The sequence below is a fragment of the Ranitomeya imitator genome, chromosome 2, assembly GCF_032444005.1.
Source record: "Ranitomeya imitator isolate aRanImi1 chromosome 2, aRanImi1.pri, whole genome shotgun sequence".
Taxonomy (NCBI): domain Eukaryota; kingdom Metazoa; phylum Chordata; class Amphibia; order Anura; family Dendrobatidae; genus Ranitomeya; species Ranitomeya imitator.
This window is the reverse complement of record NC_091283.1, coordinates 207,219,715-207,244,321: the sequence shown is the minus strand read 5'-3', so window position 1 is coordinate 207,244,321 and position 24,607 is coordinate 207,219,715. Positions and strand designations below refer to the sequence as shown.

Sequence of the window (24,607 nt, the reverse complement as noted above, 5' to 3'; positions counted from 1 at the left end):
ACGCAGTGCATTTTACCTGCGGATTGTTTAAAAACGGTACGGAAAAATCCGCACACAAATCCGCATTGTGGGCACATAGCCTTAGGGTTGGAATTAGAGTTAGGGTTGGAACTAGGGTTAAGATTAGGGTTAGGGGTATGTTGGTCTTGTGGTTAGGGTTATGGTTGGGATTAGGGGTGTGTTGGGGTTAGGGTTGGGATTATGGTTAGGGGTGTGTTGGGGTTAGGGTTGTGATTAGGGTCACGGTTAGAGTTGGGATTAGGGTTAGGGATGTGTTGGGGTTAGTGTTTGGAGTTAGAATTGAGGGGTTTCCACTGTTTAGGCACATCAGGGGTCTCCAAACACGACATGGCGCCACTATTAATAATAATAATAATTTTTATTTATAATAATAATAATTTTTATTTATATAGCGCCAACATATTCCGCAGCGCTTTACAAATTATAGAGGGGACTTGCACAGACAATAGACATTACAGCATAACAGAAATACAGTTCAAAACAGATACCAGGAGGAGTGAGGGCCCTGCTCGCAAGCTTACAAACTATGAGGAAAAGGGGAGACACGAGAGGTGGATGGTAACAATTGCTATAGATATTCGGACCGGCCATAGTGTAAGGCTCAGGTGTTCATGTAAAGCTGCATGAACCAGTTAACTGCCTAAGTATGTAACAGTACAGACACAGAGGGCTATTAACTGCATAAAGTGAATGAGAACATTCTTTTTTTTTTTTTTTTTAAATAGGCCACACAGGGATCGTTACGTTAATGCATTGAGGCGGTAGGCCAGTCTGAACAAATGAGATTAATCGCATTAACCTAGGTAGTGCATTCCAAAGAATCGGCGCAGCACGATTGATTCTAGCCAATCTTGCGTTCAAAAAGTCAACTGGTGCACCCCCCTTCTGAGTCCCGACGTGTGCCCAAACAGTGGTTTACCCCCACATATGGGGTACCAGCATACTCAGGACAAACTGGACAACAACTTTTGGGGTCCAATTTCTCCTCTTACCCTTGTGAAAATAAAAAATTGCTTGCTAAAAAATAATTTTTGAGGATAGAAAAATGATTTTTTATTTTCACGGCTCTGCGTTATAAACTTCTGTGAAGCCATTGGGGGTTTAAAGTGCTCACCACATATCTAGATAAGTTCCTTGGGGGGTCTAGTTTCCAAACTGGGGTCACTTGTGGGGGAGCACACAGGGGCACACAGGGGCTCTCCAAACCTGACATGATGTCTGCTAACGAATGGAGCCATGGTAATTTTTCATTCAAAAAGTCAAATGGCGCTCCTTCCCTTCCGAGCCCTGCCGTGCACCCAAACAGTGGTTTACCCCCACATGTGAGGTATCGAATCGGTGTACTCAGAAGAAATTGCCCAACAAATTTTAGGATCCATTTTATCCTGTTGCCCATGTGAAAATGAAAAAATTGAGGCTAAAAACTTTTTGGTGAAAAAAAAAGTACTTTTTCATTTTTACGGATCAATTTGTGAAGCACCTGGGAGTTTAAAGTGCTTACTATGCATCTAGATAAGTTCGTTGGGGGGTCTAGTTTCCAAAATGGGGTCACTTGTGGGGGAGCTCCAATGTTTAGGTACACAGGGGCTCTCCAAACCCGACATGGTGTCCGCTAACATTTGGAGCAAATTTTTCATTCAAAAAGTCAAATGGCGCTCCTTCCCTTCCGAGCCCTGTCGTGTGCCCAAACAGTGGTTTACCCCCACATATGAGGTATCAGCGTACTCAGGACAAATTGTGCAATAACTTTTGGGGTCCAGTTTCTCCTTTTACACTTGGTAAAATGAAAAAAAGTTGCTAAAAGATCATGCAGCTTTACATGAACACCCGAGCCTTACACTATGGCTGGTCCGAATAACTATAGCAATTGTTACCATCCACCTCTCGTGTCTCCCCTTTTCCCCATAGTCTGTAAGCTTGCGAGCAGGGCCCTCATTCCTCCTGGTATCTGTTTTGAACTGTATTTCTGTTATGCTGTAATGTCTATTGTCTGTACAAGTCCCCTCTATAATTTGTAAAGCGCTGCGGAATATGTTGGCGCTATATAAATAAAAATTATTATTATTATTTTTGTGACTAAAAAGTGAAATGTTAATTTTTTCTTTCCATGTTGCTTCTGCTGCTGTGAAGCACCTGAAGGGTTAATAAACTTCTTGAATGTGGTTTTGTGCACCTTGAGGGGTGCAGTTTTTAGAATGGGGTCACTTTTGGGTATTTTCAGCCCTGTAGACCCCTCAAAATGACTTGTGAGGTGGTCCCTAAAAAAAATGGTTTTGTTAATTTTGTTGTAAAAATGAGAAATCGCTGGTCAAATTTTAACCCTTATAACTAAATTCATTAACTATTTTGTATCACATAACTCTCTGGTTTGACAGACTAAAAATTAAAAATTTGAAAATTGTGAAATTTTCAACATTTTTGCCAAATTTCCGTTTTTTTTTCACACATAAACGCAAAAATTATCGACCTAAGTTTAACACTAACGTGAAGCCCAATATGCCATGAAAAAACAATCTCAGAACCGCTAGGATCCGTTGAAGCGTTCCTGAGTTATTACCTCATAAAGGGACACTGGTCAGAATTGCAAAAAACGGCCAGGTCATTAAGGTCAAAATAGGCTGGGTCATGAAGGGGTTAAGGAGCACCAGAGCAATGTCATTAAGGAGTGCTGGATTAAGGAGTACAGGTTCCCCCGTATTTTTGCCCGTCAGCTTCAGCAAGGGTTATTAAGAATAGAGGGGTCCCTATGCCGTATTTTTTAATTATTTAAATAAATAATTTAAAAAAAGCAGCGTGGGTTGACAACCAACCAAGGTAAAGCAGACAGCTGGGGGCTGGTATCTCAGGCTGGTAAGGGGTCTCTATTTCTGCGGTGGCCTCTGCATCATCTTCTGATGATTTCACCACCGATCAGAAGCGATGTTTGCAACACCGTCGTGCACATGACAGCGCAACAAGCGCCCGCTGTTTGAGAGGCCGTGTTCGCTGTCTGTGCCCGAACAGTAGGTGTTCCATCTCCACACATGGTGACGTCATATTGTAATAGGAATGTTTACTTTTTTATTTTGCTTTTATTTAGTTTTTTTTTTCTTTTTATGGCCATGATACGCATAAGCAGAAGTAGCGACTCCCGTGTGTTTGTGATTGTTGAGGTGCAATGGAATCCACGGTCCCGTGATATCTGAACGCCCCACTAACTGCATTATTTATCTGATTTGTTGTGACGTTTAACCCCGTACTGGAAAGAGCGGCCATTTACCAAGTGCGTGCTTGAAGCTGCCAGATACAAAAGCATTATGACCGCTCAGGACACACAGTGCGAGGTTCTCGGGATTTTTGAGCATTAACCGCAGACAGAAACGGTGATGCCTCACGTCTTGGGAATGCATCGTCACTTGATTGAAGATATTCCATAGCTGAGGTTTGTTCACATTTTCCATCAACATTATTCTGGGAAAGAAAACAAAGGACATGTTATGATAATACTTGGATTAAGCCAAGAACAAATTTCCGGCTACTGGAGCTGGTTCTCCTTAAAAGGAATCTGTCACCAGGCTTTTGCTAGGTAATCTGAGAGCAGCATGATGTAGGAGCACAGACCCCGATTCCAGCGATGTGTCACTTATTGAGCTGTCTGCTGTCATTTTGTTAAAATCCCCGTTTTTTCTGCTGCAGATCTAGCAGTTCTCTGAATGCTGAGCTGTGCATAACCCCACCCACACCACTGTATTTCTGCATAGGCAGAAAGCTACCAATCAGTGATGGAGGAAGTTACAGGAGGACTAGGCAGCACGAGACTAGTCCTCTAATAATAATCTCCTCCTGACAAAACATTGATTTTACTTAAACAGCCAGCAGCCCAGTAAGCGACACATCACTGGTATCAGGGTATCTGCTCTCAGATTACATAGCAAAAACCTGTTAAAAAGCTTCCCTTTAAGAAGACCAGCTCATCAGTGTAGAGAAGGGTTTCGAAGGCTGAGACACCATGACACCTTTGTGTTGAGGACTGGCGCTCATTGAGGAGATGAGCCTATTAGCAATGCTTCATGGGAAAAAGTATGTAAATTAATAGAGCACCAGCTGTACTAGGCAGCTGCCTAACTGTATTTCCATGGAAGTTCCCCTGTGCAAATCGGTCTGAACTCAGACCGCAATGTGTGGACCGGCCCGCTGTCTCGTGTATTTCTATGAGGCTGTCATGGTCGGGTGGTCCGAGATCAGATCGATTTGCACAGAAGTCTGAATGAGCCCTTAGAGTAAAGTCTGCTGAACCCACAGCTTTCGGCAGGGGCCGCCCAACTGTCCCATGACAGACGTTGTCGGGGAAGAGAAGGATCCGACCTGCTGAATTGCAATCGCCGATCCTTTTGTTTGTTGGGGAGATCAGCCGTGACCAGAAGAGTCTGGCAGATTAATGTCTCCTGCTCCGTCATGGGTGTAAATCTGATCTATAAGAAGATACCTTATGTAATTGTAGGCTTTTCTGAAGTTCTTATCCAGAATAGCTGTGGAGAGTCCAAAATGTTCCAACTCCTTCCGCTTCTGGCGGTCGTCATAAAATGAATAGTACTCCAAAGAGGAGTCTACCAGCAGCTCGCCCTCCTTATACCGGGCCAGGTCACACAAGGCGTAGATCGCCTTTAAGAGGAGGTTCCACCAATCGTCTTTGGAGAGGACACTGGTGAGGATCGCAAAAATGGCTGTGAAGGAAAAGAAATCTGGATAATGACAGAAGAGGACTTTCTAACAGAATACATGACGAATTAAAAACCAGGCATCCCCGTTTAGTCTGACTCCGAGGAATAGTAGGTTTTTTATACTTGCGTAAAGACAATTGTAAAAAAATATTAAGCAAAATCGTTTTTACCTTTTGCATCCGAGTTTGCCGTCTCCTGCTCGTCGGTGTCGGAGATTTTGTCTCTCGAGACTTTAATCAGGTATAAATGTCTTTCTCCGGATTTGGAACTGGAAATCAAACAGACTTGTGCCCGATTCATTGCAATCTGTAACCAAGTAACAAGATTAGTAAAAACTGAATAGAAAAAAAACCTACTAGAAGTTTCAGCGATCATTCCATAATGATAAAACATCCGTGACCTGTGTGCAGGCGTAAGTTTTCAGCACAGACCAGCAGTGGTCCTTGAGAGGAGTAAATCCCATAATGAAACCAATACACCTCAAACATCAGTTCATCTCCATGTGGAGGAATCACACCAGCACTATAGGACACTCCATTGATAATACATTTAACTCATAGAAAAAAGGGGAGTACAACTCCAAAATAGTAAAAGTATAATCAATTTTTGTACAATTATCATTAACTTGATCAATCAAAATATACTAAATTTGTAACATGCTCAGCAAAGGGACACAACCGGTACCAGACCTGTGTGGCCTTCTACACACTTGTAAACGTATATAATAAAGTGCTGTGTGCATAAATCCATATACATGGGAGACAGAACCACCTCAGACCTGGTAATCACAATGTCTCCTGTCACTTATCCTTAATATTAGGGAAACAGACCCATTAAGTAATAAGCCCAAGGTTTTTGTTCCTTACCCATGTAGCAGGTGTGGGAGGATCACACAGTACAACCCCTACGCGCGTTTCGCGTTGGCTTTGTCAGGGGGCGGTGACCCCAGCAGTGGTCCTTACAGGAGTTATACAAAACTATGTACGGTAATTTGTTTTTTACTAGGGGGTCTAAGAACTAATCAGGCAGGTAGTTGCTACATACCTGCCTGCTGTGCCCGGCATAGAAAAGTCACATACCGCCCCTGCCTCTTCCGCTCTGCTCTGTTGATGGGGCATGACTGCAAATACCAATTTGCATTTAACTCCCTGCCGTCTAACTGTGAGAAGCCGGCTGTCAATCAGCATGACGTTGGCAGTCACACTCCGTCGACAGTGCAGAAGAAGAAGAGCTGCTCTTGAAATAGAGCAGCTGAATCGCCAGCAGGAGCAGTCGGTGGCGGCTTTGAGCCAGAGCCGGGGTAGATAGTTTTTATGCGCCAAGTAAAAAAAATTTATTAAAGTTAAATACCCTATTAATATATCCAAGTTTCCCCAATTCTGTCGCTCTTTTCCATTTTGCGCTGCGATGCTCCATCGCAGCGATAGTCACATTTGTTTCTTCTGGAGAGCACTATGTGAAATTTCTGCTTGTAGAACAACTAGGTGTTTTTCCAGAGTCTTCTCTGGGAACATGTGCCTTCACCTCTACCTCACAAACACTGCCGATCACAGCTCAGTATGGTCTGAGATTGCTAGATCAGCTGCCAAGCTGTGTTTGACAGCATCTGGGAAGGAGGAATGAAATTGCACGCCCCTTGATTAGCCTCTGAAGAAATGTCACGTTGAATCACAAGCAGAGATTTCCCATGCTGTGCTCCAGAAGAAACAAATGTGAATATCTCTGCAATGGAGCGACGCAGCGTAAAACGGTACAGTAGCATGTAAACAGTCAGCATAAAGGCACTAAACAAAAAAAATGGAGTAGAAAAAAAAAAGACTCTGGTAGAGTCAAAATGTAAAAAAAAATTACTGATGTAAGAAGCAATGATAATTGGAACTCCGATTTTTAAGGATCTGTCAAGTGACAGTCTGGGGACCACATAAACTGTCATCAAACTCCATGGAAATCGGAGGAATTACCTAATGTGTTTGGGGGCCTTAAGACAACAAGAACTGAACACTTACTTTTAGTAACATGGCGAGCATCGTAAGCAAGGTGTCCACATAGTCAAACATTTTTCCTTGAGAGTAAAGGAGGGTTGATCGGTGGAGCAAAAGCTTCAGTTCCTGCAGGACAAAAATTATGGGGAAAAAAAAAAACATTTAAATAGTTGGGAAAGTACATTTTTTGTCTTCTTCAGCCAACCACTGATTCCTCCTCAGACTGCAAACCTCTTTTTAAGAAAATTAATAAGATATATGATTGGAAATGGTGAAAATAAAGATTCAGAAATTATGAATTACAGCGAAACCCGGCACCATTGTCCCTGTAGCTCTGCACATGTAGGCTTCCAGTGTGGGAAGGCATGAGCAGATGAAGATAAGCTCAGCCGTGGTCCACAACTAATCTACAGACTTCACATGTCCAACACTCATAGTCCGAGTACAGACAGCGATGTCCGGACCGGCCGTAGGTCTCCTGACCCGAAATCAACAGCTGTCTAGTTCAGCTCAGATTCGCGGGCGCTCCTGTTATGATTAGGTGGCTTTGGAGCAGCATGAAAACCTTCACTGGAGTAGGTGGTAACTATACTGACCGCAAACCCTGATCTTATCACCGCAACTAGAAGTAGCCGTGGGGTGTGCCTAACAAAACCTAGACACCTCGACACAGCTGGAGGACTAAGTACCCCTAAAGATGGAAATAGGAAAACTATCTTGCCTCAGAGTAGACCCCCAAAGGATAGGCAGCCCCCCACAAATAATGACTGTGAGTAGGAGAGGAAAAGACACACGCAGGCAGAAAACAGGCTTTAGCAAAGGAGGCCACTTCTAGCTAAATAGAAAAGGACAGGACAGGATACTAAGCGGTCAGCATAAAAAATACTACAAAAATATCCACAGCAGAAAATACAAAACTCCACCACCTAACTAAAGATGTGGAGAGTATATCTGCAACTCCAGAGAATCCAACCAGACTGAGAAAAACAACTGACACAGTCTAAGCTGGACAAATAGAAACGAAAGATCAGCACTGAAAATAAGCACACAGCATGTGTGCTTCAGAAAAAGAAACAGACACTTATCTTTGCTGAATTGGCAGCTAAGCAGGAGAGGCCAGGCAGAGATCCAACACTTCCAAAGAAACATTGACTACTGGCATGGACTAATGAGTCCAGCAAAGCTAAATAGCCCAGTCAGAATTGCAATTAGCAGATACACCTGTCCAAGACTACAGCCCAGGGACAACTGCATTACCATCTACAACCACCGGAGGGAGCCCAAAAGCAGAATTCACAACACGCTCCCATCTGTCCTCAGACTGTGAATGTCGGATGCGTGAAACTGGCTTCATGCCTTGCGAATGATAAGCCCCCACCTAAAGTATCAAACTGCAGATTATTTCCTTCTCCCAACTCGACGCAGGCAAATCCTACCTGCTGGGCAGCATTTGCGTCCTGTGCCAAGGTGTCCGGATCATACATGGGCTCCAGTGCCTCCAACGCTTTTTCTGGGTGGCCAAGTTGCTGCTGAAGTGTTGACAGAGAGATCCTTGCGTCCAGGTGTAAAGGAGCCATGTCTACCACCTTACAGTAACTTTCCGCAGCTTTCTCCATGTGTCCCAGAGCTTTTAAACAATCTATTAAAAAAAAAAGTCAGCTCAGATCAACCTATGCGATTGGGGACGTTAAACTGAACGGATAAGAGATAAAGCGATCATTTTCTTGGTGTATGTTCTGCGCCAGCAGTAAAGCTCTGGCGTTACGTCACCCCATCATCATTGCAGGTCCATTATCAAATACTCTCATTTATGATCATTACAGAAGTCAGTCCATGGGATTACCTGCGTGTCGCAGCCAGACCACGGCCATATTGTATTTTTCAGAGCATACTAATGCACTCAACAGGGGCAAGGCTGAATTATATTCGCCAACGTCCATGAAAGCTTCTGCCACGTCTAGATACAAGTCTCCCATTTCTTCTGGGTTTTGCTCCATTAAAGATGTCAGCATTGGCTAAAGAAGCGAGACACAGAGAAGTGAATGTTACAGGTGACATCATTAAAGGGGTTCCCGTACGGTAGCAGCTTAGCAAACAATGCGGCCAGCGCTGGGTAAATGCAGAGAGCGAGATCTTGCAATTTCACAGCGAGGACAGTTATGGGATCTGGCTTTCCGAATGGCGGGATCACACAACTGAAATGTTCAGACCCAACTTTTAGCAAGAAAATCTGGTTCTTTATGACGGAGGGAGCAATTATGACCACTTTTGTTAAAAGGTCATATTAAGAAAAACCACCAGTCTGGGGTTGCCCACTCTTTTCTTCAAGGGAACCCGGCTCGCGTACATCTTCTACACTTGCATTCCTGTGCGGTCTGCCTCTGAAGCTGGGAAAAGTACACCGGACTTCAGAGGCTCAATGACCCTGTCAAATAGAGACGTGAGGTCTGCAGGGGTTTGATGATGACGCCGACTCTAGCAAATCACACTATCATGCCAACAGTGGCGTAACAACATGCAAACAACACAATAATCTTGTAGGAATGGTCACTCACACTGACAGGTTCCAGGATATTTAGGTGGATGAGGCAAAGCATCATTTTCACGGTGATATCTATTGGAACACCCTCCGGCACATGGCACAAAACTTCTATGGAGGGGAAAAAAAATAAGCAATTATTACATGTAGAAGCAAGATGCTGATCTGTGCCCAAAATATGTCATTTAATATCTAATGTCACATTTAATAACCAGATAATGAAAATTCTGGTATGCCAGTAGCCATGCCGGCCTCCCACTATAGAGTCGGCATGACCAGTATAGACAGTCTCACTAACCTACTCCGTCATTATGTAATACCAGGAACATGAAGTATAAAGTACCTAAAAATATAAAAAATATCTACAAAATCTCCATACTCTGCCCCCCTGTGTCGCCGAATACAGCCCAGTTATGCAGGACCTGTAATCACTCCCAACAGGTCAGTTTTAATAAATACTAATAATCTCCATAAAATAACAATTCTGGAGCAACATTTCTTAAATTATGCCTTTGCATTATGCCATTCTTCGGTTATTACTCCTGGCATTTTGTTTTTTTCAATCGGGACATATCTCAGGAATTCGACTTTTTCTCACCTCTTATTCATTCTCGTCTGGACTACTGCAATTTTCTACTAATCGTTCTCCCTCTAATCAAACTATCTCCTCTTCAATCCATCCTGAATGTGGCAGCCAGGGTGGTATTTCTGTACAGCAGCTACACTGATGCCTCCACCCTGTGCCAGTCCTTGCACTGGTTACCCATCCACTACAGAACACAATATAAACGCATACCGCTCACACACAAAGCTCTGCACAGTTCTGCACCGCCCTACATATGCTCCCTCATCTCTATCACCCTACACGTGCCCTCTGCTCCACAACTGATCTAAGACCAACATCTTACATAATCCACACCTCCCACTCCTGTCTCCAAGACTTCTCTCATGCTGCAGAAGTTTTCTGGAATGCACTAATGTACAATCTGATTAATATTTAACCCTCACGGTTTTAAGCCTGCTTTGAAAACACATCTCTTTGAACAAGCTATCACTTCACTTAGATCCTGGCTGATGACCGGACCCTGCAGCCTTATACCATAACCCCCATTTATCATAATGGTGGCTGGACCATACATATAAATGACATCTACCCTAAAGCATCTTTTCTGAGCTAAACAAACCCAAGTTTTCTAACCTCTTTCTTTATAGGAGAGGCTTGTGGAGCCCAAAACGGAATCCCGAATTCTAGATGTGGCCTCACAAGTGATTTAGAAAGGGGTAACAGAACATTGGTATCGCAGAATTTTATCTCTCTTTTTATACACCCTAAAATGTTGTTTGCTTTTGCGGCTGCTGCCTAACATTGAGTGCTGCTGCTCAGCTTAGGCTACTTTCACACAGGCGTCGTACGACGCACGTCGCAATGCGTCGTTTTGGTGAAAAAACGCATACTGCAAAGTTGGCTGCAGGATGCGTTTTTCCCCATAGACTAACATTAGCGACGCATTGCCACACGTCGCAACAGTCATGCGACGGTTGCGTCGTGTTGTGGCGAACCGTGGGAACAAAAAAAGTTCCATGTAACGCTTTTTTGTGCGTCGTGTCTGAAATTTCCGACCGCGCATGCGCGGCCGGAACTCCGCCCCCTTCTCCCTGCAACTCACAATGGGGCAGCGGATGCGTTGTAATAATGCATCCGCTGCCCCCGTTGTGCTGCGTTGTCACAGGATGCGTCGGTACGTCGGCCCGACGCACTGCGAAGGGCCGACGCTAGTGTGAAAGTAGCCTAACTTGTATCCAGAATCCCCTGTCCTACTCCTGTTCTGTAGTCCCAAGTATACTCCCATTTAGTGTGTATGCAGAATAAATTTCTTTTTTTAGCAAACACTACTTTTATTATTTATATTTGGGAGACATATATACCAGGATGGGATCAGGATGGGAGACATATATACCAGGATGGGGGACATATATACCAGGATGGGGGAAATATATACCAGGATTGGAGACATACAGTATATACCAGGATGGGGGACATATATACCAGGATGGGAACATATATACCAGGATGGGAGACATATATACCAGGATGGGAGGCCTATATACCAGGATGGGAGGCCTATATACCGGGATGGGAGACATATATACCAGGATGAGAGACATATATACCAGGATGGGAGACATATATACCAGGATGGGGGACATGTATACCAGGATGGGAGACATATATACCAGGATGAGAGACATATATACCAGGATGGGGGACATGTATACCAGGATGGGAGACATGTATACCAGGATGAGAGACATATATACCAGGATGGGAGACATATATACCAGGATGGGGGACATATATACCAGGATTGGAGACATACAGTATATACCAGGATGGGGGACATATATACCAGGATGGGAACATATATACCAGGATGGGAGACATATATACCAGGATGGGAGACATATATACCAGGATGGGAGGCCTATATACCAGGATGGGAGACATATATACCAGGATGGGAGGCCTATATACCAGGATGGGAGACATGTATACCAGGATGGGAGACATATATACCGGGATGGGAGACATATATACCAGGATGAAGGACATGTATACCAGGATGGGGGGCATGTATACCAGGATGGAGGACATACTCCCTCCCATGCTGCCAGCACAGGCAGCTTTGACTCTATAGCATGTGAGCGGCGCAGGGTAACAGATTCGGAGAGGCTGTAAAGCATAGTGTTAGCGACATGCACTCCCTACCTAGGTGACCGGCCACTCTGAGACCGCAGAGGGTGGCCAGTAACCTAGGGACAGAGGTGTCCACTATAAGATGAGAAATCCCTCAGTTCAAGAGAACATGGAGGATTGATGATGGGAGGTAAGTTGCAGTTTCTTGCTTCTACATGCATTTTGCAATGTTAGCCTCTTATGAACTTGAGATGACCACTTTAAAAAGGTTAAATTACCTGAACTATCTTCAGGAATGGAGCCTTCTTTTCTATTCAGTGTAATTCCAGAATATTGAGTAATCACCTTAAAATAAAAAAGGATAAGTAAAACCACTGGTCTGACGTGTGATCAGAATGCAGGAAGCCCAGGACATCTCACACTTATGTCTATATACATATACACAACCAGAAGGGAATAACGACCACTGTGGTGACCAGGCCAGAGGTGGACGGAGGCCCAGTCAGACGCCAGCAGCTGATGTCGGTGGGCCAATGGCTGGGGGTGCAGAGCAATGACATCACGTGCTGCCCAACGCTTGCACGGTAAAGTCACTTGCCGGCTACAGAAGAGGACACCACTCGGCATCAAAGCCGGAGCAAGGTGAGTAGTATGCTTTAGTTTTTTCTGTATTAAAGAAGAGTGGACATATATACCAGGATGGGGGACATACAGTTGTGGCCAAAAGTATTGACACCCCTGCAATTCTGTCAGATAATACTCAGTTCCTTCCTGAAAATGATTGCAAACACAAATTATTTGGTATTATTATCTTCATTTAATTTGTCTTAAATGAAAAAACACAAAAGAGAATGAAGCAAAAAGCAAAACATTGATCATTTCACACAAAACTCCAAAAATGGGCCAGACAAAAGTATTGGCACCCTCAGCCTAATACTTGGTTGCACAACCTTTAGCCAAAATAACTGCGACCAACCGCTTCCGGTAACCATCAATGAGTTTCTTACAATGCTCTGCTGGAATTTTAGACCATTCTTCTTTGGCAAACTGCTCCAGGTCCCTGATATTTGAAGGGTGCCTTCTCCAAACTGCCATTTTAGATCTCTCCACAGGTGTTCTATGGGATTCAGGTCTGAACTCATTGCTGGCCACCTTAGGCCATGTTCACACAGTGCGTTTTTTACCGCGGAACCGCGGCGGTTTTGCCGCTGCGGTTCCGCAGCTGTTTTCCATGCAGGGTACAGTACACTGTACCCTATGGAAAACAGGACACACTGTGCACATGGTCCGGAAATTGTTAAAAAAAAGACGCGCTGAATAGCTCCCGGAAAAAAGAAGGAGCATGTCAATTCTTTTTCCGGAGCCGCAGCGGTTCTGCACCCATAGACCTCCATTGTGAGGTCCAAACCGCAGTAAAACCCGCAGATCAAAAATATATCTGCGGGTTTTACTGCGATTTGATGTGCAGAACCGCTGCAGCAGGAAGTGCGGGGAGCGGGCGGAAGTGCGTGGGCGGAGTGTGGCTGCCCCCCCCGTGTTCCGATCCCGCCCCCCCGTGCTCCGATGCCCCCCCCCCAGTGCTCCGATGCCCCCCCCCAGTGCTCTGATGCCCCCCCCGTGCCCTAATCTCCCCCCCTTATACTCACCCGGCGTCCCGGTGTCCGTCCGGCCGTCTTCTCCCTGGGCGCCGCCATCTTGCAAAATGGCGGGCGCATGCGCAGTGCGCCCGCCGAATCTGCCGGCCGGCAGATTCGTTCCAAAGTGCATTTTGATCACTGAGATATAACCTATCTCAGTGATCAAAATAAAAAAATAGTAAATGACACCCCCCCCCCTTTGTCACCCCCATAGGTAGGGACAATAAAAAAAATAAAGAATTTTTTTTTTTTTTTTTTCACTAAGGTTAGAATAGGGGTAGGGGTAGGGTTAGGGGTAGGGTTAGGGTTAGGGTTAGGGGTAGGGTTAGGGTTAGGGTTAGGGGTAGGGTTAGGGGTAGGGTTAGGGGTAGGGTTAGGGGTAGGGTTAGGGGTAGGGTTAGGGGTAGGGTTAGGGTTAGGGGTAGGGTTAGGGGTAGGGTTAGGGTTAGGGGTAGGGTTAGGGGTAGGGTTAGGGTTAGGGGTAGGGTTAGGGGTAGGGTTAGGGTTAGGGGTAGGGTTAGGGGTAGGGTTAGGGTATTTTCAGCCATTTTAACCCTAAAAAAATTCCTAGAAAACACACAGACTCTGGCTAGAAAACTGCATCAAAAAAACGCATCAAAAAACGCATCAAAAAACGCATCAAAAACGGACCAAAAAAGGACCAAAAAAAGGACCTGCGTTTTCTGCCAAGAGCTGCAGTTTTTTAAAAAACAGTCAGGAAAAAAAAAGGATGGAAATCCTGAACGTGTGAACATACCCTTAGAAGTCTCCAGTGCTTTCTCTCAAACCATTTTCTAGTGCTTTTTGAAGTGTGTTTTGGGTCATTATCCTGCTGGAAGACCCATGACCTCTGAGGGAGACCCAGCTTTCTCACACTGGGCCCTACATTATGCTGCAAAATTTGTTGGTAGTCTTCAGACTTCATAATGCCATGCACACGGTCAAGCAGTCCAGTACCAGAGGCAGCAAAGCAACCGCAAAACATCAGGGAACCTCCGCCATGTTTGACTGTAGGGACCGTGTTCTTTTCTTTGAATGCCTCTTTTTCTCCTGTAAACTCTATGTTGATGCCTTTGGCCAAAAAGCTCTACTTTTGCCTCATCTGACCAGAGAACATTCTTCCAAAACGTTTTAGGCTTTTTCAGGTAAGTTTTGGCAAACTCCAGCATGGGTTTTTTATGTCTCGGGGGAAGAAGTGGAGTCTTCCTGGGTCTCCTACCATAAAGTCCCTTTTCATTCAGACTCTTACGGATAGTACGGATTGACACTGTTGTACCCTCGGACTACAGGGCAGCTTGAACTTGAAAACAATGTCAGAATCAACGCGATCCATTGAAGCGTTCCAGAGTTATAACCTCATAAAGGGACAGTGGTCAGAATTGTAAAAATTGGCCCAGTCCATAACGTGCAAACCACCCATGGGGGTAAAGGGGTTAATCCATGTCAACTGGCTGCAAGTGTGATTTAGTTATTGCCAACACCTGTTAGGTGCCACAGGTAAGTTACAGGTGCTGTTAATTACACAAATTAGAGAAGCATCACATGATTTTTCGAACGTTGCCAATACTTTTGTCCATTCCCTTTTTTATGTTTGGTGTGGAATTATATCCAATTTGGCTTTAGGACAATTCTTTTTGTGTTTTTTTCACTGAAGACAAATTAAATGAAGATAATACTAACAAAGAATTTGTGATTGCAATCATTTTCAGGAAGAAACTGAGTATTATCTGACAGAATTGCAGGGGTGTCAATACTTTTGGCCACAACTGTATATCCTCCATCCTGGTATATATGTCTTCCCATCCCGGTATATATATCCTCCATCCTTGTATATACATCTCCCCATCCAGGTCTCTCATCCCGGGATATGTGTGTCCCCATCTTGGTCCCTCATCCTGGTATATACATCGCCCCATCCTGTTATTTATGTAGCTCCATCCTGGTATATATGTCCCCCATCCTAGTATATATATATCCTCCATCCTGGTATATATGTCCCCCCATCCTGGTATATATGTCCCCCATCCTAGTATATATATATCCTCCATCCTGGTATGTGTCCCATCCTGGTATTTATGTCCCCCATCCTGGTATATATGTCCCCCATCCTGGTATATATGTGTCCCATCCTGGTATTTATGTCCCCCATCCTGGTATATATACCGTATAGATTCAAAATTCAAAGAAGCTTTATTGGCAGGACCAAATACACATCAGTTTTGCCAAAGCAAGTGTATAAAGGCAATAGGGATAGGGACTGTGGGGATGTTGGGTAGGAGCTGTAGGGAAGGTGGATGGGGGCAGATCCAGGGTAGGGGCTATAGTCCATGGCATAGGGGAGGTGGATGGGGGCAGATCCATTGTGGGGGCTATAGTCCATGGCATCATAGTTCTCTTTCTCGCAGTCTATGACATTCGCTCACAAACCGCGCTGCTATCTCCACCACTTTCTCTTATTCCCCCAGCAGGATATATGTTTTCTCTTCCTCCTTCATGGTGATGAAGTCCGGGAAGAGATGTGAGAGTCTCCTGAAGTGAGTGTCCCTCACTGCTGAGTATTTGGAGCAGTGTAGCAGGAAGTAGGTTTCGTCCTCTATGGCCTCCTGATCACAGTGTTGGCACAGTCTTTCCTCACCGGGCTTGTAGTTCTGCCTGAGTCTATATCGGCTCAGGATCTTGCGATCTCTGGGGTCCGGGAGTTTCTCCAGATATGGGGCCAGTCTGTAGTCTCTCTGTAGGCTCCGATCCATGATCAGTTTCTGTGAGCTGATGATATCATTCTTCCAGTCACTGACATACCTCTCCTGGCCTTCTTCTGCCATCTTCCTAATTCCGGCTTTTGTCAGGTTGTTGTGATTGGTGTTCTGGTCCGGTTGGGTTTGGCTGGGCTGTTCCGAGGGTTCTGGTTTTTCTGTTTCACCTACATGTATCAGGACTTTATGGTGATGGGAGCTTATATATGTCCCCCATCCTAGTATATATACCGTATATCCTCCATCCTGGTATATACAGTTGCGGCCAAAAGTATTGACACCCCTGCAATTCTGTCAGATAATACTCAGTTTCTTCCTGAAAATGATTGCAATCACAAATTATTTGGTATTATTAACTTCATTTAATTTGTCTTAAATGAAAAAACACAAAAAGAATTGTCCTAAAGCCAAATTGGATATAATTCCACACCAAACATAAAAAAGGGGGTGGACAAAAGTATTGGCACTGTTCGAAAAATCATGTGATGCTTCTCTAATTTGTGTAATTAACAGCACCTGTAACTTACCTGTGGCACCTAACAGGTGTTGGCAATAACTAAATCACACTTGCAGCCAGTTGACATGGATTAACCCCTTTACCCCCATGGGTGGTTTGCACGTTATGGACTGGGCCAATTTTTACAATTCTGACCACTGTCCCTTTATGAGGTTATAACTCTGGAACGCTTCAATGGATCGCGTTGATTCTGACATTGTTTTCTCGTGACATATTGTACTTCGTGACAGTGGTAAAATTTATTTGATATTACCTGCGTTTATTTGTGAAAAAAATGGAAATTTGGCGAAAATTTAGCAATTTCCCAACTTTGAATTTTTATGCAATTCAATCACAGAGATATGTCACCCAAAATACTTAATAAGTAACATTTCCCACATGTCTACTTTACATCAGCACAATTTTGGAACCAACATTTTTTTTTGTTAGGGAGTTATAAGGGTTAAAAGTTGACCAGCAACTTCTCATTTTTACAACACCATATTTTAAAGGGACCACATCTCATTTGAAGTCATTTTGAGGGGTCTATATGATAGAAAATAACCAAGTGTGACACCATTCTAAAAACCGAACCCCTCAAGGTGCTCAAAACCACATTCAAGAAGTTTATTAACCCTTCAGGTGTTTCACAGGAAATTTTGGAATGTTTAACCCTGCTGTTTTGTTCGCATTTACTATACACTTGTAGTGTTCCGGGTCACTATGACCCGGCTTATTAAACCTTGATTTTAGACACTCTAACTCCATTTTTTTATACTTTTTGCTTACTAGACTGTTTGTGAACATGTTTGGTAGTAAAAAAAAAAAAGAAAAATGAACTAGAAATCTTTTTTTTTTTTTTTTTTATTCTGAAAAAACAGATCCATCTAATGAGCAAAACGAAAATAGAAAACTACACATATTTTGTAAAAAAAACAAAAAAAAAACAATCAAATCAAACATTTTGTGATAAAAAATTAAAGATAATAAACATTACAATGTGAATATATTTACATGATCATATAAATTTACGGATTCTTGCATGAAAAACAATACACATGATTTTTGCATAGAAATTTTTTACAGCCAGAACATGTTATACTCGTCTTGTTGTCACAAGTAGAAGGGCAATAGCTGCATCTTTTTCTTTTGATGCCGGAAGAGGCCATGGGGGTAGAAGCACACAGCTGCTCTACAAAGAAACTGAAAGGTAACATGTCTGGGCTAGCATATGTGTACTGATAAGAGCAGAGAAGATAAGAACCCTTCTGAAAACAAGCAGATAAGCCAGGAAGACAGACTTAGGCTACGTTCACATTTGCGGCTTTGGACGCAGCGTCGTGGACGCAACGCACGACGCACGAAAGACGCAAGTAGAACGCATGCATTTTTGACGCATGCGTTCAACCCTTTTTTAATATATAGGGTCTTTTCAGTGTCTCTATTTTTAAAGTAAAGAACGCATGCGTCCTACAACGCACAACAATGCAAGTACTTGCGTCTTCTGCGTTGCCAATACACTTCAATGGAGGTTTTGAAGCTTCGACGACGCAAATACAACGCAAGTGCGATGCAAGCGTTTTTTAAAAAATTTTGGACGCAGAAAAAATGCAACATGTTGCGTTTGCAACGCACTGCCAGGTGATTCGAAGGGACGCATGCGTCGCAAAACGCACCGAAACGCATGAAAACGAACGCACATACGTCCCCAATGTTAAAGATAGGGAAGCATGACGCGTGCGTTGTTTTGCGGCGACGCCGCTGCGTCCAAAGCCGCAAATGTGAACGTAGCCTTACTTAGCAAAAAAAAATTATTTGCAAGACTTTGTAGCTCAGCTTTACAAAAAAAAAAACAACGTCTTAGACAGCGTGTTCTGAGCAGTCCGTTCTGCGCATAATATACACGTGTAGTGCACACCTAGTGATCTCTCCGGATGCACTCTACATTTTAGAATAGACTGCGCACCAAAAATAATCAATATAAAGCCATTTTTATGGTGCGCAGATCTCAATGCATACCCCCGGTAGAGCGCGTGTACGACCCCATTGAAATAATTTAGGAAATAAATCAATTGATATACAATAGTAGATGCAATAAATAGACCCAACTGAGGTTATAACGCCTTTATTTCACTGAAAATATGGCCTCACAGCTGTAAAAAAACGATGTCAGGTCACTATGACCCGAACACAAGTGTAACTTTTAGCGTGTAGCAAAAAGTAAACGAAAAAAAAAATACTCATAGGTAGGTCCCCCCAAATGAGGAAAAGTCTAGGAGTCTCAAGTTTTAGAGACTTACAGAAAAAAATCTACAGGGCCGCAAAAAGTCTGTTCGGGTCACTATGACCCGAACAGAACAGCAGGGTTAAATAAAAATGAACATTTAACTTTTTTTCACAAAAAATTTACTTCAGCTCCAATTTGTTTTATTTGACCAAGGGTAACAGGAGAAAATGGACCCCAAAAGTTGTTGTACAATTTGTCCTGAGTACACCGATACCCCATATGTGGGGGTAAACCAATGTTTGGGCGCATGGCAGATCTCGGAAGCGAAGGAGCACTATTTGACTTTTCAATGCAAAATTGACAGGAATTGAGATGGGATGCCAGGTTGCGTTTGGAGAGCCCCTGATGTGCCTAAACAGTGAAACCCCCCACAAGTGACACCATTTTGGAAGTAGACCCCCTAAGGAACTTATCTAGAGGTGTGGTGAGCACTTTGACCCACCAAGTGCTTCACAGAAGTTTATAATGCAGAGCAGTAAAAATAAAACAAAATATTTTTTCACAAAAATGATTTTTCGCCCCCAATTTTTTATTTTCCCATGGGTAACAGAAGAAATTGGACCCCAAAAGTTGTTGTACAATTTGTCCTGAGTACGCTGATACCCCATATGTGGGGGTAAACCACTGTTTGGGCGCATGGCAGAGCTCAGAAGGGAAGGAGCGCTGTTTGACTTTTCAATGCAAAATTTACTGGAATTGAGATGGGACGCCATGTTGCGTTTAGAGAGCCACTGATGTGCCTAAACATTGAAACCCCCCACAAGTGACACCATTTTGGAAACTAGACCCCCCAAGGAACTTATCTAGATGTGTTGTGAGAGCTTTGAACCCCAAAGTGTTTCACTACAGTTTATAACGCAGAGCCATGAAAATAAAAAATCTTTTTTTCCCCACAAAAATTATTTTTTAGCCCCCAGTTTTGTATTTTTTCAAGGGTAACAGGAGAAATTGGACCCAAAAGTTGTTGTCCAATTTGTCCGGAGTACGCTGATACCCCATGTGTGGGGGGGAACCATCGTTTGGGCGCATGGGAGAGCTCGGAAGGGAAGGAGCGCTTTTGGAATGCAGACTTAGATGAAATGGTCTGCAGGCGTCACATTGCGTTTGCAGAGCCCCTAATGTACCTAAACAGTAGAAACCCCCCACAAGTGACCCCATATTGGAAACTAGACCCCCAAAGGAACTTATCTAGATGTGTTGTGAGAGCTTTGAGCCCCCAAGTGTTTCATTACAGTTTATAACGCAGAGCCGTGAAAATAAAAAATCTTTTTTTCCCCACAAAAATGATTTTTTAGCCCCCAGTTTTGTATTTTCCCAAGGGTTAAAGGAGAAAATGAACCCCAAAAATTGGTGTCCAATGTGTCCTGAGTACGCTGATACCCCATATGTTGGGGTAAATCCCTGTTTGGGCACACGGGAGAGCTCGGAAGGGAAGGAGCACCGTTTTGCTTTTTCAATGCAGAATTGGCTGGAATTGAGATTGGACGCCATGTCGGGTTTGGAGAGCCCCTGATGTGCCTTAACAATGGAAACCCCCAATTATAACTGAAACCCTAATCCAAACACACCCCTAACCCTAATCCCAACGGTAACCCTAACCACACCTCTAACCCTGACACACCCCTAACCCTAATCCCAACCCTATTCCCAACCGTAAATGTAATCCAAACCCTAACCGTAACTTTAGCCCCAACCCTAAACCTAGCCCTAACCCTAACTGTAGCCTTAACCCTAGCCCTAATGGGAAAATGGAAATAAATACATTTTTTTTATTTTTCCCTAACTAAGGGGGTGATGAAGGGGGGTTTGATTTACTTTTATAGCGGGTTTTTTACCGGATTTTTATGATTGGCAGCCGTCACACACTAAAAGACACTTTTTATTGCAAGAAATATTTTTTGCGTTACCACATTTTGAGAGCTATAATTTTTCCATATTTGGGTCCACAGAGTCATGTGAGGTCTTGTTTTTTGCGGGACGAGTTGATGTTTTTATTGATAACATTTTCGGGCACGTGACATTTTTTGATCTCTTTTTATTCCGATTTTTGTGAGGCAGAATGACCAAAAACCAGCCATTCATGAATTTCTTTTGGGGGAGGCGTTTATACCGTTCCGCGTTTGGTAAAACTGATAAAGCAGTTTTATTCTTCGGGTCCGTTCGATTACAGCGATACCTCATTTATATCATTTTTTTATGTTTTGGCGCTTTTATACGATAAAAACTTTTATAGAAAAAAATAATTATTTTTGCATCGCTTTATTCTGATGACTATAACTTTTTTCTTTTTTCTTTGATGATGCTGTATGGCGCCTCAGTTTTTGAGGGACAAGATGACGTTTTCAGCGGTACCATGGTTATTTATATCCGTCTTTTTGATCGCGCGTTATTCCACTTCTTGTTTGGCGGTATGATAATAAGGTGTTGTTTTTTGCCACTTTTTTTTTTTTTCACGGTGTTCACTGAAGGGGTTAACTAGTGGGACAGTTTTATAGGTTGGGTCGTTACGGACGCGGCGATACTAAATATGTGTACTTTTGTTTTGGTTTTTTTTTAGATAAAGAAATGTATTTATAGGAACAATATTTTTTTTTTTTAGGAATTTTTTTTACATTTTTTTACACATGTGAATATTTTTTTTTTACACTAAAACATTGCTCCAGGGGGGCATCATGTTATAGTGTAAGATCTTGGATCGGACACTTTGCTGTGCACTGTGTCAGATCAGCGATCTGACGTGCACTTCTGCAGGCTTACCAGCGCTTGCTGTGAGCAGGCGCTGGTAAGCCACCTCCCTGCAGGACCCGGATGCAGTCCCGCAGCCATTTTGGACCCGGGCCTGCTGCAGGGAAGAAGAGGTAAGAGACCCTCGCAGCAACGCGATCACATCGCGTTGCTCCGGGGGTCTCAGGGAAGCCCGCAGGGAGCCCCCTCCCTGCGCGATGCTTCCCTATACCGCCGTGACCACTCCTGGCACATAGTGCCGGATGTCAGCTGCGATAGTCAGCTCACACCCGGCCGCGCTCCCCCCGTGAGTGTGGCCAATCGCTATGACGTACTATCCTGTCGGTGGTCATACGGGCCCACCCCACCTCTACGGGATAGTACATCTAATGTCAGAAAGGGGTTAAAGTTGACTCAACCTCTGTCCTGTGTCCTTGTGTGTACCACATTGAGCATGGAAAAAAGAAAGAAGACCAAAGAACTGTCTGAGGACTTGAGAAACCAAATTGTGAGGAAGCATGAGCAATCTCAAGGCTACAAGTCCATCTCCAAAGACCTTAATGTTCCTTTGTCTACTGTGCACAGTGTCATCAAGAAGTTTAAAGCCCATGGCACTGTGGCTAACCTCCCTAGATGTGGACGGAAAAGAAAAATTGACAAGAGATTTCAACGCAAGATTGTGCGGATGTTGGATAAAGAACCTCGACTAACATCCAAACAAGTTCAAGCTGCCCTGCAGTCCGAGGGTACAACAGTGTCAACCCGTACTATCCGTCGGCGTCTGAATGAAAAGGGACTGTATGGTAGGAGACCCAGGAAGACCCCACTTCTTACCCCGAGACATAAAAAAGCCAGGCTGGAGTTTGCCAAAACTTACCTGAAAAAGCCTAAAACGTTTTGGAAGAATGTTCTCTGGTCAGTCAAGACAAAAGTAGAGCTTTTTGGGCAAAGGCATCAACATAGTTTACAGGAGAAAAAAAGAGGCATTCAAAGAAAAGAACACGGTCCCTACAGTCAAACATGGCGGAGGTTCCCTGATGTTTTGGGGTTGCTTTGCTGCCTCTGGCACTGGACTGCTTGACCGTGTGCATGGCATTATGAAGTCTGAAAACTACCAACAAATTTTGCAGCATAATGTAGCGCCCAGTGTGAGAAAGCTGGGTCTCCCTCAGAGGTCATGGGTCTTCCAGCAGGACAATGACCCAAAACACACTTCAAAAAGCACTAGAAAATGGTTTGAGAGAAAGCACTGGAGACTTCTAAAGGTGGCCAGCAATGAGTCCAGACCTGAATCCCATAGAACACCTGTGGAGAGATCTAAAATGGCAGTTTGGAGAAGGCACCCTTCAAATATCAGGGACCTGGAGCAGTTTGCCAAAGAAGAATGGTCTAAAATTCCAGCAGAGCATTGTAAGAAACTCATTGATGGTTACGGGAAGCGGTTGGTCGCAGTTATTTTGGCTAAAGGTTGTGCAACCAAGTATTAGGCCGAGGGTGCCAATACTTTTGTCTGGCCCATTTTTTGGAGTTTTGTGTGAAATGATCAATGGTTTGCTTTTTGCTTCATTCTCTTTTGTGTTTTTTTCATTTAAGACAAATTAAATGAAGATAATAATACCAAATAATTTGTGTTTGCAATCATTTTCAGGAAGAAAATGAGTATTATCTGACAGAATTGCAGGGGTGTCAATACTTTTGGCCATGACTGTATACCAGGATGGGGGACATATATACCAGGATGGCGGACATACAGTTAGGTCCATATATATTTGGACAGAGAAAACATTTTTCTAATTTTGGGTCTAGACATTACCACAATGAATTTTAAATAAAACAATTCAGATGCAGTTGAAGTTCAGACTTTCAGCTTTCATTTGAGGGTATCCACATTAAAATTGGATGAAGAGTTTGGGAGTTTCAGCTCCTTAACATGTGCCACCCTGTTTTTAAAAGGACCAAAAGTAATTGGACAATTGACTCCAAGGCTATTTCATGGACAGGTGTGGGCAATCCCTTCGTTATGTCATTCTCAATTAAGCAGATAAAAGGCCTGGAGTTGATTTGAGGTGTGGTGCTTGCATTTGGAAGGTTTTGCTGTGAAGTAAACATGCGGTCAAAGGAGCTCTCCATGCAGGTAAAACAAGCCATCCTTAAGCTGCGAAAACAGAAAAAACCCATCCAAGAAATTGCTACAATATTAGGAGTGGCATAATCTACAGTTTGGTACATCCTGAGAAAGAAAGAAAGCACTGGTGAACTCATCAATGCAAAAAGACCTGGGTGCCCACGGAAGACAACAGTGGTGGATGATCGCAGAATAATCTCCATGGTGAAAAGAAACCCCTTCACAACAGCCAACCAAGTGAACAACACTCTCCAGGAGGTCGGCGTATCAATATCCAAATCTACCATAAAGAGAAGACTGCATGAAAGTAAATACAGAGGGTTCACTGCACGGTGCAAGCCACTCATAAGCATCAAGAAGAAAATAGGCTAAAAAACATCTAAAAAAGCCAGCACAGTTCTGGAAGAACATTCTTTGGACAGATGAAACCAAGATCAACCTCTACCGGAATGATGGAAAGACAAAAGTATGGCGAAGGCGTGGTACAGCTCATGATCCAAAGCATACCACATCATCTGTAAAACACGGCGGAGGCAGTGTGATGGCTTGGGCATGCATGGCTGCCAGTGGCACTGGGTCACTAGTGTTTATTGATGATGGTACACAGGACAGAAGAATGAACTCTGAGGTATTCAGAGCCGCCATACT

The 24,607-nt window shown here is 43.6% G+C and overlaps 1 protein-coding gene across 6 annotated transcripts in view; it reads right to left on the bottom strand.

Annotated features, from left to right (window-relative positions):
• Window positions 1–24,607, bottom strand: part of GTF3C3 (general transcription factor IIIC subunit 3) — a 62,194-nt gene that overhangs the window by 5,196 nt on the left and 32,391 nt on the right. For all 6 annotated transcript variants that reach the window (XR_011318050.1, XM_069748538.1, XM_069748542.1 and 3 more), the window contains exons 9-16: window positions 12,216–12,282; window positions 9,259–9,353; window positions 8,547–8,718; window positions 8,140–8,342; window positions 6,728–6,829; window positions 4,892–5,027; window positions 4,487–4,724; window positions 3,281–3,471 (exon numbers count right to left, since the gene is read on the bottom strand). Coding sequence is in view for 5 of the 6 variants with exons in the window: in XM_069748538.1 (XP_069604639.1) it covers window positions 3,281–3,471; window positions 4,487–4,724; window positions 4,892–5,027; window positions 6,728–6,829; window positions 8,140–8,342; window positions 8,547–8,718; window positions 9,259–9,353; window positions 12,216–12,282 (1,204 nt within the window). In the remaining variant the exon portion in view is untranslated. The remainder of the gene's footprint in view (window positions 1–3,280; window positions 3,472–4,486; window positions 4,725–4,891; window positions 5,028–6,727; window positions 6,830–8,139; window positions 8,343–8,546; window positions 8,719–9,258; window positions 9,354–12,215; window positions 12,283–24,607) is intronic.